Source organism: Scomber japonicus, chromosome 8, assembly GCF_027409825.1.
Source record: "Scomber japonicus isolate fScoJap1 chromosome 8, fScoJap1.pri, whole genome shotgun sequence".
NCBI classification, from domain to species: Eukaryota; Metazoa; Chordata; class Actinopteri; order Scombriformes; family Scombridae; genus Scomber; species Scomber japonicus.
Genome location: NC_070585.1, coordinates 21,051,270 through 21,067,623, shown reverse-complemented (window position 1 = coordinate 21,067,623; position 16,354 = coordinate 21,051,270). Strand labels below are relative to the sequence as shown.

The 16,354-nt window shown below is 37.6% G+C and overlaps 1 protein-coding gene across 1 annotated transcript; it reads left to right on the top strand.

Moving 5' to 3' along the window:
- The first annotated feature begins 777 nt into the window (after positions 1–777).
- xpnpep2 (X-prolyl aminopeptidase (aminopeptidase P) 2, membrane-bound) lies at positions 778–15,511 on the top strand. Its single transcript, XM_053323761.1, has 21 exons — positions 778–1,011; positions 1,641–1,702; positions 2,063–2,173; positions 2,273–2,336; positions 3,014–3,118; positions 4,652–4,738; positions 4,908–5,051; positions 5,763–5,864; positions 7,185–7,266; positions 7,473–7,674; positions 8,322–8,411; positions 8,775–8,884; positions 9,083–9,160; positions 9,549–9,620; positions 9,703–9,763; positions 10,000–10,069; positions 10,277–10,381; positions 10,931–10,990; positions 11,145–11,221; positions 11,340–11,429; positions 14,850–15,511. The coding sequence occupies exons 1-21, from the start codon at positions 963–965 to the stop codon at positions 15,048–15,050; spliced, it is 2,022 nt and encodes a 673-aa protein (XP_053179736.1). The 5' UTR covers positions 778–962; the 3' UTR covers positions 15,051–15,511.
- Positions 15,512–16,354: the final 843 nt, after the last annotated feature.

The following is a 16,354-nucleotide window of genomic DNA, read 5'->3' as shown; positions in this document are numbered from 1 at the left end:
CATTTTTAATGTCATCTGTTTTTATGATGTAAAGTCAGTGCACTTGCAAAAGACAGCTCCTCTACCTACTTCAATGTCTTCTTCCCCAGTGTAAATAAAGATAATTTTGTAAACAAAGGAAAACAGACGCTGTATCTCAGCTGTAATAAATGTCTGGTCATACACTCTTTCCCCTACCCTCCTTCATCCTGCTCCTGCTCCTCCTCCTCCTCCTCCTCATATTTCTCCTTTTAGCTAAGTGGCATTTGGCTTGAATACAAGGATTTAAAAATAAGGCAAGCACAAATGCTTTCTATGGACTTCTCTGAGGGATTACAAGAAGTTGCCTGTGATCTATAGATCTGCAGACACAGATGCTCATGCATGCATTCATATGCAAAGATAAGTCAAATACTATTATACAGCCTTGTCCATGTCGTGCAGAATAATACTGCCTGTATGAGTGCAGCTTTGGCATCTCACATTTAATTGGTATATGTACTTAAAATTTATATTTTTGTATTTGGTGAAGGATAGTTGGGCATCTTAGTGGGAATTTCTAACCCTTCGCCGCTGAGTTGCAACACAATGCTAGAAAAAAAAGGTTGAGCAACTCTGTCAGATGGAGGAAGGGAAAGGAAGCGGGTGGTCATAGTGGCTTGACACATTATATTTTAGGTCAGAAAGAAAAGAAATGTTTCTGAGTGCCAAGATCCACCCCCAGAGAGACTGCACATGATTCCTATCAGAGGGCCGCAGAGAGAGGAGATAGTGAGTGGTGGCAGAGGAGGAGGAAGGAGGAGAGAGAGAAAGAGAGAGAGAGAGAGAGAGGACACTCATACACTTACTAGAAGACACCCACGCGCAATCTCTCACCAGACACCCACACCCACTTTCTCACATACGCTGCATACACATCGGAGCACCTGCATTGTAGCCACTCTGTGTTGTGACTCGGTTCGTGACGGGCTCACAGTGCCAAGATGCCTTTCTACGGCTGCCTGTTGGCTCTGTCCCTGGCTGCACTTACAGGTAAAAAGTTCCTGTTTTTCTTCTAACTGTTCTGTGTGTGAAAATGTCAAGTTTCTGTTCTCCAAGTGAAGACAGTGAAGATCAATTTTCTATTTGTTTATGATAATGACAAACTTTGAAGTGGTATAAAAGTAAAAAACAAAAGAGCTCTCTTGTTGCAGTTTGGTATCAGAGGAATGCTTTGCAATTAAAATCACACTGATTGCATGTGTTTAAAACCCTCCGGTTATACAAATATGTGGTCACATTGTCTCATAAAACACGCAGAACAAATTGCCATCTGCTCTTTCTGTGTCTGTCTGTTGGTTTATTCATCCTAATTCTTTGCAAAAAAAGAAAAGATCTTAGGATAAAGGCTCTATCTATTACTCTTGCCTTTTTGTGTGTTTAACAGATTACACACAAACATGGACATGATTACATTACTATATAGACTGATTGCATGAGTCCAGTTGTAGTTGCTGTTGAGTCCTTTCCTTTGATTGACCTTTGAATGTTTTTATCTATATCTCTGACAGTCCCAGAATCAGTTTGTGCTGATCTGACAGTGTGCTCACATACAGCAGCTCAGCTCAGTCACTACATTTGTGTTATTTGTGTTATTTGTCACCACATGCTTCTTATTTCAGGAAACACCATTGGTGCTGTTCCCTATCAGCCGACTGAGAGGAATTGCTCTGCAGTTCCACCGGTAAGATTAATGCAATCAATGGATGCAATGTGAGCTCAACAGGCTTGTTTTTGAAGTGGAATAAATGTCATAAAATTAAGTCATAAAATTGACCTCAAACAAGAAAGCTTCTCATGAAACATGTTGCATGAGTTTTATGCAGTTATGGTTAATGATTACTGCACATGTTCAACAGTTAATGATTACAGTGGGAGATACAGAAAGGGCTGATTTAGCACTTCTTCAGGTTTTGATTAAATCTAAAGACTTTTCACTCTCTGTCTGTGTGTGTGTGTGTGTGTGTGTGTGTGTGTGTGTGTGTGTGTGTGCGCGTGCGTGCGTGCGTGTGTGTTTGTGTGTGTGTGTGTGTGTGTGTTACAGTACCTCCCCAGCACAGCAATAGATACCACTCTCCAGCTGAGGAAGTTACGAGAGCAAATGCTTCCCTTGAATATCTTTGCCTACATTATCCCTGGCACCGACGCTCACCTGGTACATCTGCTGTCCATCATAATTAATACCCCCAGGGTTTAACCTTGTGTGTATGTGTGTATTTGTGTGTGAGTCTCATCTACTCTGTCTCTCCATCAGAGTGAGTATATTGCACCACGTGATGCCAGGGTGGCCTTCATGACCGGCTTTACAGGCTCCGCAGGTACAATCTTTTCCTGCCTTTTCCTCTTCATCGTCCTTCTCCTCCTCCCCATGACTCAACTCCCCACGTCTGAGTGCCGCGGTCGTGCAGCTCCTCTACTTTCATTCCACATCCCCACTACACAGCCTGCTTCTTGTTCAATTCAGTTTCATCGCTCTCACTGCGCTGTTGCACTGCATCACTGCATCTTCTCATTCATCAGAGCGTTCCCTCTCAGAGTAACTTCACCAGTAAATCATAAGATCTGTTTCACACAGTAAGAATTAATGACCATACATAACTCTGTACTCAGCTTTGCCATGGATGAAAGGATAAGACAGATTACAATTCAGTGAAGTGCTGATTACAACAAACTCCTTTTTAAAAAGTCATATTTTCTGTCAATTGACTCATTTATCAGTTTTCTACGGACCTCCATTTAGAATCAAACACACAGATTTGAAGTCTGGGAAATACTTTGCTGTTGCTACCTATTGTAAATGTATCTCTCTCATGTGAGTGAACAGCAGTGGAATAACAATGTTTCTTCTTAACCTCCCCCACACACACATACATTTTATAAGATTAGCTGGCCTATCACGCATTGTTCAAAGCCAACTCTGACATTTATAGGCAGTTGTAATTCACTGTCCCTATTGGCCTCTCCATAACGCAGCTGCTGTCCTACCTCTCCCCAGGCACTGCCGTAGTTACTCGGACCAAGGCCGCAATGTGGACAGACAGCCGCTACTGGGTTCAGGCTGAGAGACAGATGGACTGCAACTGGGAGCTGGAAAAAGATGGTGGGCATGATCATATTGTTGTTACTTGTTATGACAACGCAGGCCATATGGATTCCAGTCAAATCTTTGTGGTTTTGATGTTCCTGTCTAAAAATAGTCTCACAAATGCTGAGCCTATTATTATAGGATTCACCTGATAAAATTGGTTCAAAAACAAGCTAAGCTGTTTTTCTGTACACTCGTAACACAGACCATATGACGCTGGTGTTCATGTACTTGTAAAACTCTAAACTCAACATAAATCAGCTTTTGTTGCAGTGAAATGTCAACTCTGTAATTTAAAGCCCATGCATATGGAGAAGTGATTATTTTAACAAAATGAAAATTTGAAGACATAAAATTCCCCAAATACAGTATCAGTCAAAGATTTGGATACACCTCCCCATTCCCTAAAATGTGAAAGTGTGTCTAAACTTTTAACTGGTACATCATTTCAAAAAATGTAAATGGATTTGAATCCAACAAAAGGGAATTTCCAGGTAACTAAAATGTTTCAATTTGGCACCTATGTTCAAGATGTGTCTTTTTAATATAATTAGATGTTGGCTACACTGAGCTTTAGCCTTTCACAAGCAACTTATATATAACTTTTATTTGTTTTATCAACAAATCTTTCAGTACAAAGTCCAAAACCAAAAATTGAACTGGTTCCAGCACTAAATATTGCTTGTGCGTGAGGCCATATCACATCACTGAGCCACACTGGCTGTGTAATTGTAATGTTTCTTCATTACAGTGAACATGGGCACTGTAGTTTATTGTGACTCAGTCCCGCATAAATATTCACAAGCTCATTAATTGTGTATTGATCCACAGCTCAAAATAGTCCCCGACAATGCAGTACTTACTCCTGTTTGAGTAGCATTTGCTAGAACACACAGAGGCCAGCGGTTTCAAAAGAACACTTTTTTACCTTTTTTAGAGGTTTTTTTAAAAATGACCTGTTTTTAAAGATTTTCAGTTGGAATTAATGGGCTTCAGTTTTGGGAACCACAGAAAAGATTGAGAGGTATTTAGAGACGAGCATCATTGGTTCAGATTTTTTTGTGGGATATGTCGACAATACTGTAAGACAACAACACCAGTCTTATACTTTATTTTAAAAAGAAACTCTCTTAAATCATTAACTCTGGGCATCCAGTGACAAAACACAGAATACAGGCCAGAAAGTGATATTTTACTACATAATCATTTATATATTTTTGTAAATGATTGCTTCATGACACACACATTGCGCCTTCACACCTTCACATTTGGATTAGTTTAGCCAGAAAGTGCTCATGTTCTCTGAATCATGATCACATTGATAGAGATTGTAATGTGCAAAATGTTTGAAGGTTTAATATTTCAATCCACATTTTGTTACGAAGCAATTTCTGCTCATTTGATTTAATACACGTCTAATATGCATTTTGAATGTAGTTATGAGGTATCACAATAATCACCACAGGTAGCCAGGCTGGATTTATTCTGTCACATCTTCTAAAGTCAATAATAACCTGACCACAGTCTGTCATGTGTGATGTTCCTCAGTGTCCATCAGTAGCATCGCAGAGTGGCTCATCGCTGAGGTCCCATCGGGTGGCAAGATTGGCTTTGATCCCTTCCTCTTCTCCCTCAGTAAGCCTTTATTCTGTCTCCATCCTGTCAGTCTGGGTTAACATCAATGAAGTGCTCGTCGAACTAAGATGAAAAATGTATTGACAGAGCCTCCAGGCGCCACGCAGACTGTTTACTTATGATTGATTTGGTTCAGTATCATCTAATCATCTGCAATTTCCTCCATTAGAAACGCAAGAGAGCTACATTATCAACTTGGAGTCAAGCAATCGCACCATGACGTCCATCCCTCTTAACCTGGTCGACAAGGTGTGGACAGATAGGCCGCCCATCCCAATTTACAATCCCGAGCCCCTGCCAGACAGGGTTATACGTAAGTTTCTATGTGTGCGTGTGTGTGTGTGCGTGCGTGTGTGTGTGCGTGTGTGTGTGTGCGTGCGTGTGTGTGTGCGTGTGCGTGTGTGCGTGAGTGTGTGTGTGAGAGCTTGTGTCTAAACTATACACACACATACCCTTTATCTATGTGCTGATAAATGTCTGAAAACTGGACAAAAAGCAATAAGCCGCTTCGCAAACACAGTCATAAACAGTTCATTCATGTTTATATGGCTGGCTGACAAATCAAATACTCTCTAAGAGGGAATGGAAAAAGCTATAAGGCTATAAGGAAGTCATCTGGACTCCCTTGGGCCCAATTAGTCTTTATGGTCAAAGAAAGAACAAATGGAGAGCATCATAAAACTAATGGTCTGCGTGTGCTTGCATGTGTGTTTGTGTTTGAGTATAATCTGGATAAAGGTTTTTAAGTACTTTAAAATGCTGTGTCATATGGCTTGGATGTAATTGCTTGTGTTCATATTTGGCAGTCTGGGTAGAGTCCATAAAGTAATGAGTAGTTTGTAGATGACAAGAATGTCAAAGAAAAAGGCCAAGTTACTAAAAAAACACATGTGTGGCAGCAGGGTTCACATTTAAAGAGGGAACGCTGCACAAACTTCCTGAGGAGAAAGTCAAGTCAAGTGTCAAGTGTTTGCCGTGTGGACGTAAATAAAAGTCAAATGTGTGTGTGTGTGTGCATTCACAGAAAGGACCTGGCAGATGAAAGTGGAGCACATACGGAACCAGATGAGGGACAATCCTTATGAACCCACAGCTCTTCTGCTGTCAGCACTCGATGAAACAGCTTGTAAGTAACGTTGCAAAAGAAACAAAAAATTGGTTTGCTTGAGCCACCGATGAATTCACTGAAAGATGTACTGTAGTTAATATAATCCTCACATACAGTGCAGATAGTATTAGTAAGTAAAGTGAGGATAGCCTTTTTGTTCCTCAGGCTACCTCCCACACAGTATTTTCCATGTAGACATAAACCTTCTCAAATTGAAGCTGAGACTTGGCACTTTAATAAAGTATCCATTCATTTAGTTCAGATTAAATGTACTGAAACACACAGCCTGAAAAACAAATACATTTAAGACCAGTGTCTCGTGAAAATTTGGGGGGGTTTATGTAAATCCTTGCCATCATCAATATAATTAGATTTTAATCTCAAAATAGTAGGTTAATAGTTTTGAACTTGACTTAAAGGTGCAGTGTGTAGAATTTAGTGACAGAAATGGAATATAATAAGTATGTCTTCATTAGTGTATAATCACCTGAAAATAAGAATAATTGTGTTTTACTGTAGTTAGCTTACAATGACCCCTTTATATGCATCACCATGTTTCTACAGTAGCCTTGCTTGCTTGGAAGAGGAGAGGGAGTTGAGGGGTATTTATTTGGTTGCAATCTGCAACCTCACCACTAGATGCCACTAAATCCTCTCTTGTCCTTAACTTAATAACCAGTAAATCATGAACTTGATCCCATAATGAGAATCACTACAAAAAGAAAAACATGTCAAATAATTTTATTTTAACGAAATGTATTAATTTCCATTGCCTTTAAAACATACAATAACATTTTCATATTATCATACTTAAATTATTGTTAAAATTTAAGTATGAAAATGATCCAAATATCCCAATAAAGGACTCGTATCGTGTAAAAAGATATTCAAGGAGGCAAAAACGTTGAGTCTAGATTTACATTTTTAAAACTTTTTTAAAAAATAAATGTTGATAACATTTTTTAATATATTAAAGATGAGAATAATAATAATAAAAATACTTTTTAATATAACATGAAATTATCTGTTATCTATTATTCATTGCTATTAGCGACAATGTGATTATTCAGTTCAGCACCTTGTAAATGAACAGTACATTATTCAAAAGCATCTACCTCATAAAGCACACAGGAAGACGGCTGAGGTCACTGACTCCTGATTTCATAATTAGTGAGTCTCAGTTTAATGACAGGAACACAGTGAAAGTCACGTATGTCAGACCTAAGCATTAGATGCACACAGTGCATCTTGGTTCAGGTGGATCCAAGAGATGATATAAATGAATGTACAAGCTGTTGTGCTCACACTCAGGGGTGATGCTTTTTTTTTGTTTTTTAGGGCTGTTTAATCTGCGTGGCAGAGACATCCCGTACCATCCCTTCTTCTACTCCTACACACTGCTGACGATGGATGAGATCTGGTAAATCAATTTTTCAGGGATTAGAACAAGTGGGATTTCTTTCAAATGATGTGTCTGTTTCTCTCATTAGATCCGTTCCACACAAATCTGTTGTCAGTGTTTATTATATTTATTATAGTGATGTATAGAGATTCTCTTCTACTAACCATAATATATTTTATGAACCACTTGTACTTTTTCCTCTATCACACATCCACATCTACCAGGCTCTTTATACACGAGACCAGAATGACAGATGCACTAAAGACGTACCTAAACACCGCCTGTAATGGACCCCTCTGTGTGAAGCTAAAAGAGTACACCTCTGTCCAAGATGAACTCAAAACCTTTGTGGCCCAACCTGGAGTGAAAGTGTGGATTGGTACAGAGTACACAAATTATGCACTTTATGAAGTCATTACACCACAGGTATGTCTCCTCACTTCTGTCATGAAACACTGTCACTGTCATTTTATATCATGATATTTTAAATCTGATATTTTAAAGATTGTTTGTATTGCTGTGTTGTTGCTGTATTAAGTAAGCACTATGTGTTCCTGCTAGGATATTTCTGACTTGTGTTGTGTCTTTAAAGTTGCACAAATCAATATTTTAATATTAGCAATGGATCAAATGACTATATGTAATGTGTCCCTTGTAGGACAAGTTTCATTATTCAGTGAAGATCAAAATTAACCACTGCACACTGAAATTAATACTCACATGTGTGATAAATACATATAGATGACATGACAATAACATTACACGTTACATCTTTCAACAACATCATTTAAATAAGACAATTTCATTCATTTGTGGATCATTAAGCTGCATATGTGAAAGAAGTTTATGTTTTAACAAACCGCAATTATGCTGCAACATCATCAACCACATTATCTGAGCTGCCAGTGACTCATAAATGATTTATTCCTCTACAACAGCAATAATCCATCCAGTGTTTGGAAGTACATGCATACAAAATACCACAGAAAGAAGAGAAGGGCCTCCCCAGGATAAATCATTTTATAGTTTATATTTTTTTGCTTTATTTATTTTTGTTTCTCTGCATCATGTAGGATAAAGTAATGACAAGCTCCTACTCTCCTGTGCTGACGACTAAAGCTGTGAAAGATGATACTGAGCAGCGAATCCTGAGGGATGCTCACGTATGTCTTACACACACACACACACACACACACCCTCCACATGCACTGTACATTTTTTTTGTGAAACTTAAAATTTTAAAGAACACGTGTAAGTCTCTAAAATATTTATGTGAAAGTGTTATCATTCCCTGACGTCATTAATCAGTCTTCGCTGTCAAACCGGCAGGATATTATGAATGAATTTCATCGAGCGCTCGAACACTTCAGTGAACATACAACTTCACACATTTGTCACCCTGTCCAGAGCTGTCTAAACTGCCATGTCATGTCATGTGAAGCTTCAGCCTGTATGTTTTATGAAGTTGTGATTGATGCTGAGAGTATGTTAGCTGACACTCGCCTGGTCACTGTGGCTCCATCTAGGTGAGAGATGCAGTGGCGGTCATCCAGCTGCTGATGTGGCTGGAGAAGGCTGTGCCCGGGGGGAAGGAGACTGAGATGACTGCTGCAGCGTATGTCGATAAATGCCGCAGGTGAGTGTAGTGAGAGATATAGTATCTGCTGAACATGAAGCCAGGAAATCTATCAGTAAAATGAAAGTGGAAAGCCAGCAAAACACTTATTTTCATTTATTTAACAAAAATGCGATTGTCTAGTGATTATAATACTGTAATTATGATAACACTTCATTTAACAGTTGGGTTTCAGAGTTTATATGAATGTCATTACAGCAATCAGAAGGACAACAGGGGCCCAAGCTTCGAGACTATCTCTGCAAGTGGACCCAATGCTGCACTTGCCCATTACAGGTAAAATCAACTCTCAATCTTACCTTTACCCTTCGGACTTCATCTTCATCAGTTAGATTGTCTAATTTTTGTGTCTCTTGCAACAGTCTTTAAGGACCATGGAAGTGGTTTTGCATGTGATTTTACTGCCTTTTAACCCTAACCCTAACCCTTTAAATAGATTTTCTGCCTCTCATTGTAGTTTGTTAAAGAAAACTTATCATTATGATATTATATTATGTAGAGTAATCACTATAGAATAATGACACCGTCTGCATTTAGATCAGTTCCCTATAACCATCTTAAACACTTGTATGATCCTTTAAGTGGCCTAAAGCCACCATAAAACATGCACAGTGTTTCTGTTGTTTCTACTGTTTCTATCGTTTCCTGTTTTTCTGTGTTGCAGCCCAACAGCAGACACCACCAGGAAGCTGACAGTTGATGAGATGTACCTAGTGGACTCTGGTGGCCAGTATCTGTGAGTATAAGCACATGTAGACTCTCCAGTTTCACCTCACGTCAGTTGCATTTGAAATGAGTCATATTATCTCTCACCACAGAGATGGAACCACTGACATCACCCGGACAGTTCACTGGGGAACACCAACAGCAATGCAGAAGGTGACGCTGTGAATGTTTGAAGGGATATTTAATTATTTTCATTAAAACATGAGAGATGGTAAAGAGTTTAATACTGCAGTTCATCAGTGGAGTGTTATAAAAAAACTTCCCCTATTGAGACTTTCATTCTTTGCTGTAATATTACATGTTCTTTCACAAATCCTTTAAGTCACATAAGTCAAAATATTCCTGTAAGCAAAGTTTCTCTGCCATTAACCAAATGTCTAACTTCACAGGAGGCCTTCACTCGAGTGCTCATGGGAAACATTGAGATATCTCGAACCATATTTCCTTCAGGGACAAGAGGTGGGTAGGAAATTAATTTATTCCTTAATGGGTCAAAATGCAGTTTTCAGTGTTTCTATCCTGAAACTTTCCCAGTTTAACCACTAGAGAGCCCTATTTCTCTATTATTATTCTCCCTCTATTATTTTGCCATTATTTTTTGAAAAGATGTGTCTGCAGCAGGATGTTTGATTCAGAGCTTTCTGTGTGGCTTTTGTCCATCGACAGGTGCAAATATGGAGATGTTGGGTCGTCGGGCGCTGTGGGAGGTCGGCCTGAACTACGGCCACGGCACAGGACACGGTGTTGGAAATTACTTTGGAGTTCATGAGTGTACGGCCCTTTTTATTTTCCATGTTTTTCCAAATTTAAAACTCATGTTACATTTAATAACAAAACAAAAATCTATCCTCGGAAAAATATTTCAAATCCATGTATGATAGAAGCTCTTTGAGATGTTACATGAATTTGAGCTTCATTACATGGTTGTGCTAATAACTGAGGGTGTAAAAAGGTCAAAGCTGGTAAATGATTTGCACATTTGAGCACATGATTTGCACATTTGAGCACATATCTAATTTCAACAGCCTTGTAATTGCCGCTTACTTTTCTTGACAAAAAGTTGAAAATGTATGCCATAGGGTGTACAACTTAATCTTGAAATTTTTGTTTGCATTTTCCAAGTAAATGCCAAAGAACAGCATGCTAGGTTGCAGGAAAATATGAATACATATGGATTTATGGTAAAACACCAATCTTCCATTAATAATAAAATGCATAACAGTGCTGCTACAACAAAGGTAGAATGTATTTTAAGCTTTGTTTTGACTCACTTCTTGATGTTCTGTATTTTAATTATGTAATATTGTATTATTTTTCCAGGGCCAGTTGGCTTTCAAACCAACAACATTCCCTTCAGAGAAGGCATGTTTACATCTATAGGTGAGATATTTCTATAAGTCCACATCCTCTAAAGATAACCCAACACTGAGATCATTTTAAGGAAAAAAAACTTTACATGTGGTATACTTAGTAGCAGTAGTAGCTCAGAAAATGTACATGTGAAGAAATATCTACTTGATTGTTTTCATCTCAGAACCTGGATATTACAAGGAGAATGATTTTGGTATCCGCATTGAAGATGTTGCAGTGATTGTACCCATCAATACAAAGGTAACCACAGATGGTAGATATCAAGTCACAACTATCATAGTCTGCCATCACGTTTTTAATTCATATGAGCAATGTGAAGTTGTTTCTTTGTGAATAAGACTGTTTTTTTCTTCCTCAGTATGGTAATAACTACCTGACCTTTGACACAGTGTCACTGGTTCCATATGACAGAAAGCTGATTGACACTTCTCTTCTTAGCGCAGTACAGGTAAGGATTATACCTCAAATTTAGCTAGTATTTATTTAGCTTGTGTATCAAAGTTCAAAGTATCTTTATTGTACCTTACAGGAAATTTGGTTTGCAGCCAGAATATGCAAAAACACACAAATCACAAAAACACCAAAACACTGATGGACACGTAAACAAACAACAGGGCGTAGTGGGTAGTGGGAAAGTTAATTTAGCATCAAGGTAAAAGTGCAGAAGTTATGTAAGCAGTCTGTACAAATAAGCAATATTATCTATCTATCTATCTATCTATCTATCTACTATCTACTATCTACTATCTATCATTTAACAACTGGATGGCAGCAGGATTAAAGGAAAACTTTTATCTCTTAGTTCTCATAACACACACCCTCAACTGATGACTTGATTTGATAGTTCAAACTTTGTCCGGAGGGGACTTTATCCTCTCTGAACCTGCCTATTATAAAGATCAGTTAACGACCCCTCCCTGAAGTCTATCTTGCCAATTTAATGATGCCATTGACCCTGTTGTGACAATGCAGAACATTAAAACTGATTTGTGGAAGCAACTCGATATTCAAAACAATTAGATGTTGAGAACAACACTGAGGTATTTTTTTTATAGCTGTCCATCAGCTCAATGTCAGCTGGTTAATAGAAAAGTAGGAAGAGTCTTTCTAAAGCTGATTATCACATCTTTAGTTTGAGACACCTTTAGGGCCTGATTTACTAAAGGTTTGCGTGTGTAAAAACATGTGCAAACTTGACATCACTCGCAACAAATGTGCCCTTAGTTTGAGAAAGATACAAACCAAGATACAAAATCACTGACCAGAGGTTGTTGCTCTCCCATTTAAAGATGTAAAATCAATCACAGAATCATCTACAAACTTGATAATGTTTCTGTTGGTGTGGTTGCTACAACAGTAATTGGTGTACAAGATGTAGAGTAGTGGAGAAAGACTGCAGCCTTGAGGGCAACCAGTGGAAGAGTGAAGCTGAGTGGAGCAGGAGCAATTAAACCTCAGACACTGGGGCCTATCAGTCAAGAATCTAGTATCCAGCCCACCAGATAAGAGTCCAGATTAAAAAAGATGAATTAGCTTTCCTGCCAATAGATGCAGCTGGATAGTGTTAAAAGCTCAGGAGAGATCTGTAAACAACAGCCTGACATGAGCTTTAATCCCTTCAAGGCAGCGATACAGAAAATGTAGTAGTGCAGGGATAAAAGCAAGAAAAGATTTGTGAGCCTGAAAAGTTATCCAGGAGAAAATGTGTACAATGTGATGAATTATGTATTGTATGAATTTGAAGCTGCTCTATGCCTAAGAAATTTAAGCCCTGAGCAGTGTGATAGTAGCATCTTCCACACCTCTGCCAGACCTGTATGCAAACTGCAGGGGATCAAGGGATTTTTCACCTGTGATAAAACCTTGTTTTTAATGAGGCTCTAGTGTTCATAACTAAAAATGTCAACACTACTGGCCTGAAGTCATTTAATGTCACAGGGAGTTTAGTCTTAGCAACTTAGACAATTGTGGAATATTTCCAGAACCCCCATTGCTGAAAAGATGGTGTAAAAATAAAATGAAAGATGTTGCACAGCTGCTCAGTAAAGGTTTCAACCACCTGGCCACAGATAGTATCTCTAACCAGACTTGGCGAGTCTGAAGTGTTTTTCCATTCTTCTGATGTCAACGGCCAAAGCTGGAGGAGCTCTGGTGTTGTCCTTTAATTCATTAATTCAGTGTATCATTTAAGTTGTGGTGATCCCATCTTAATTAGATAACAGCTGAGTAAATAATCAGAAGCTACTGGCAAATTCAACACCATGTCTTTTTTTTCTAAATTACAAAAAACTCCTTATCTGACATATAAAATAAATACCCAGAAACGATTGCAACAAGTTTTAATAAAGGTCTACTTCCCCAAAGATACGATCTGTTTCCTGATTTAATTTGTTTTGGGTATTAGACAGTGTAACATCAAGCTTTAATTTTCCTGCTCTATGAGTACTTGTTTCCTGTAAAATCCCCCTTTCTGTTTCCGGCAAAGCTCTCTACAGCTCAGTGATCAAAACAGCCTTCAAGACAACAAAACCACGTGTGAAAGCAACTTCTATGTTTTGTTTCTTCTCGAGTATTGTATTTCTTCTTGAGTTTTTAGTGCAAATGCAAATATTTTACCTTACACTCCATTTCATTTATATGACAGCTGTAGTTATCAGTTTTGTTTTAGATTAAAACTTTACATGAAAAACCATATAAAATACAATAAATTGCTAAAGACCAAATAGCAGTTCCAAACCTTACAAAAAACACATTTCTGATGTCTGTGACTGGTCACCAAGGAGAGATTTTCCCTTTAACTGTCTCAGATGATTGACTTCAAATAATTGTTTGATTCACAAAGAGGTAGGACTACCCAATACTTCACAAAAAAGCAGAGATTTGAGAAAAGTAAAAGATTTCACAACCCCTAAACAGATGTTGTAATGACATACTTTTTTATATTACTAGATTCTAAATTATTCTATATTCTATTTTCTTATAACAACATACCACTTTATCTTGCTATATCAAAAATGTTCTCATTAAAAACATTTTCTCAATATAACATGATAAATTGTTATAACAAGTAACTTCTATATGCTGTTAAAACAAGAAAATGACTGATCTATAGATATGACATAGTAGTCTGCATTGACTCTTTATGTATGGTGACAGCTGCTGTTAATAACGAATCTTGCAAATTTATTTTAACTGTGTTTTTGTTTTTTTGTTTTTTTTTTCTTCTTAATGCATGATTAACCTGCGCATGTTGTGTTTGAGCCTTGCCTCAGACTGTAGTGTGTGTGTGTGTGTGTGTGTGTGCGTTACCGTGTGAGTGAATGTAACTAGTTCCTAACTGATATCATAACTGACAGCAGATTTAGGTAGCATGCAGTATTTCATTGTTCTGGATTGTTTCTAAACATATATTTGCCTAAAGCATGCATATGTATCAGCTCCCATGTTGATTAAGTATTTTAATTGATTGACAGCCCTAATATAGACATATATAATGTATATGAAGTAATTAAAATTAGTAAACATCTTAACCAGTAAAATGCTACATACATGTTAAATAACAGTAATAATATATAACTGTGAAAATTATAATATTTCAAGCATAGAGGCAGATGAGTACTTTAAGTACATTTAGCTGATAATACTTCACTTTTAATAGAGTTTATATATTTATATTGTGAGCATAGCCATGATAATTTATGTTTTAAAAGTGGTCCAAGTATCGATCCCTGTGTATATTTTTATTTTTATTTTGGAATAATTTGGAGAAGAGTTCATCTGATGTAGCTGGAATATTAAATATAATTAGCAGTGTACATCTTTTGACCTGTGTATGACTTTCATTAAGATATGTCTCCTCTCCCTCTAGCTGCAATGGCTGAATAAATACTATGAGACGATCCGGAAGGTGATGGGTCCCGAGCTGGACAAACAGGGACTATCTCAGGAGAAGGAGTGGATGCTCCTGCACACAGAGCCTTTCGCAGAGACATATTCGTCTGCATCTGTCAGTTCCTCCTCTCTGACCCTCATCGCTCTTGCCATCGCTCTCCTTCACAACGTCATCTGAGGAATTCCCCTCTCCATCTCTCTTGCACTCACTACTCTCTCAGCAGGGTTGCACATTAATGTTATTCCTATGCAGTCTGACAACAACGCAGCTATACCAGTTTGAGAGATGCACTGTAATGTAGATTTATTTTAAATGAAAGAATATATTTGTTTAATAATTTAATTAGGTGGATAAATGTCTGATGTTGTGGTGTTCAAGTTTGAAAATAATATATAAAATGTGATTTTTTAATGTTTTAAGCTTTGAGTTTATAAACTAGACATTTGAATGACCAGCCAATATAATTTCTATTTTATTAAAGTAACACTCTTTTAAAGCTGCTGGCACTACTCACTTGAGGATTTGATTTTTATTGTCATACTTTTTTTTTCTTTTTTTTTAAACTGCTACATTTAAACAACCAAACTCAGTGGTTGAAACTAAATAAACTGAAGAACAGAATAATTTCTAAATTCAAATTTGAGATTCTTCTACTTTACTTGAGTATTTCCATTTCCATGCTTTATACTATGCTTTATACCACAAAACATACACACATACTCAAATACATTTATCTGACAAGTTGCTTTATAAATCTGATTTTTCATAAAGAGTAAGCTTATAAAATCTAACTTCTACAGAATAAAACTCCCAGTAGCATATTGAGTATATATCTTACAATAATGATTCCACTAAGAGCAATTAACAGTTAACACACACATGGGTATCCTGGTTTTGATCATTTTCTGGATTTTAGTAAATGTATTCAGTTGGTGTTTGTGTGGGCGTCATAGATGATTATTTTTCATCTCATTTAACCACAGTCACAGAGAAGTAAGGTCACATGGCAAAGAGCTGGAACCTGATTGGTCCTCCAGTCTACATTCTGGGCACTGATTGGTTTTGTACATGTTACATTTTATAACACCAAGTTTGAGATTGAGTTTTGAACATTTTCTTTTATAAAATTTTTGGGGTCAGTAATACAGAAAACAAAAAATAACCCTTTACCGTAAAGTTCAAACTGTTTGAATACAGTGGAGTATTCTTACACTGTACTGTATTGTTAATTTTCCTTTTCTGACTATCTGACTATTCTTTTACCACTTTTAAAATGTGTTTCCCCCTCCATCGTCAGATAAGTGGTTTAATCATTTAAACAGCTGTGAGCCGTAGTTGTGGTTGATTTCTTCAACACGTGAAGAACTCACGCCGCAGCCGGCCAGTTGCCTGGCAACAGTTTTGTCGGCATGTCTTGAAGGTGTGAATGTGCTGTGAGCATACCGCACCCTGCATGTGCAAGCTCTTCTTCAAACATGAGT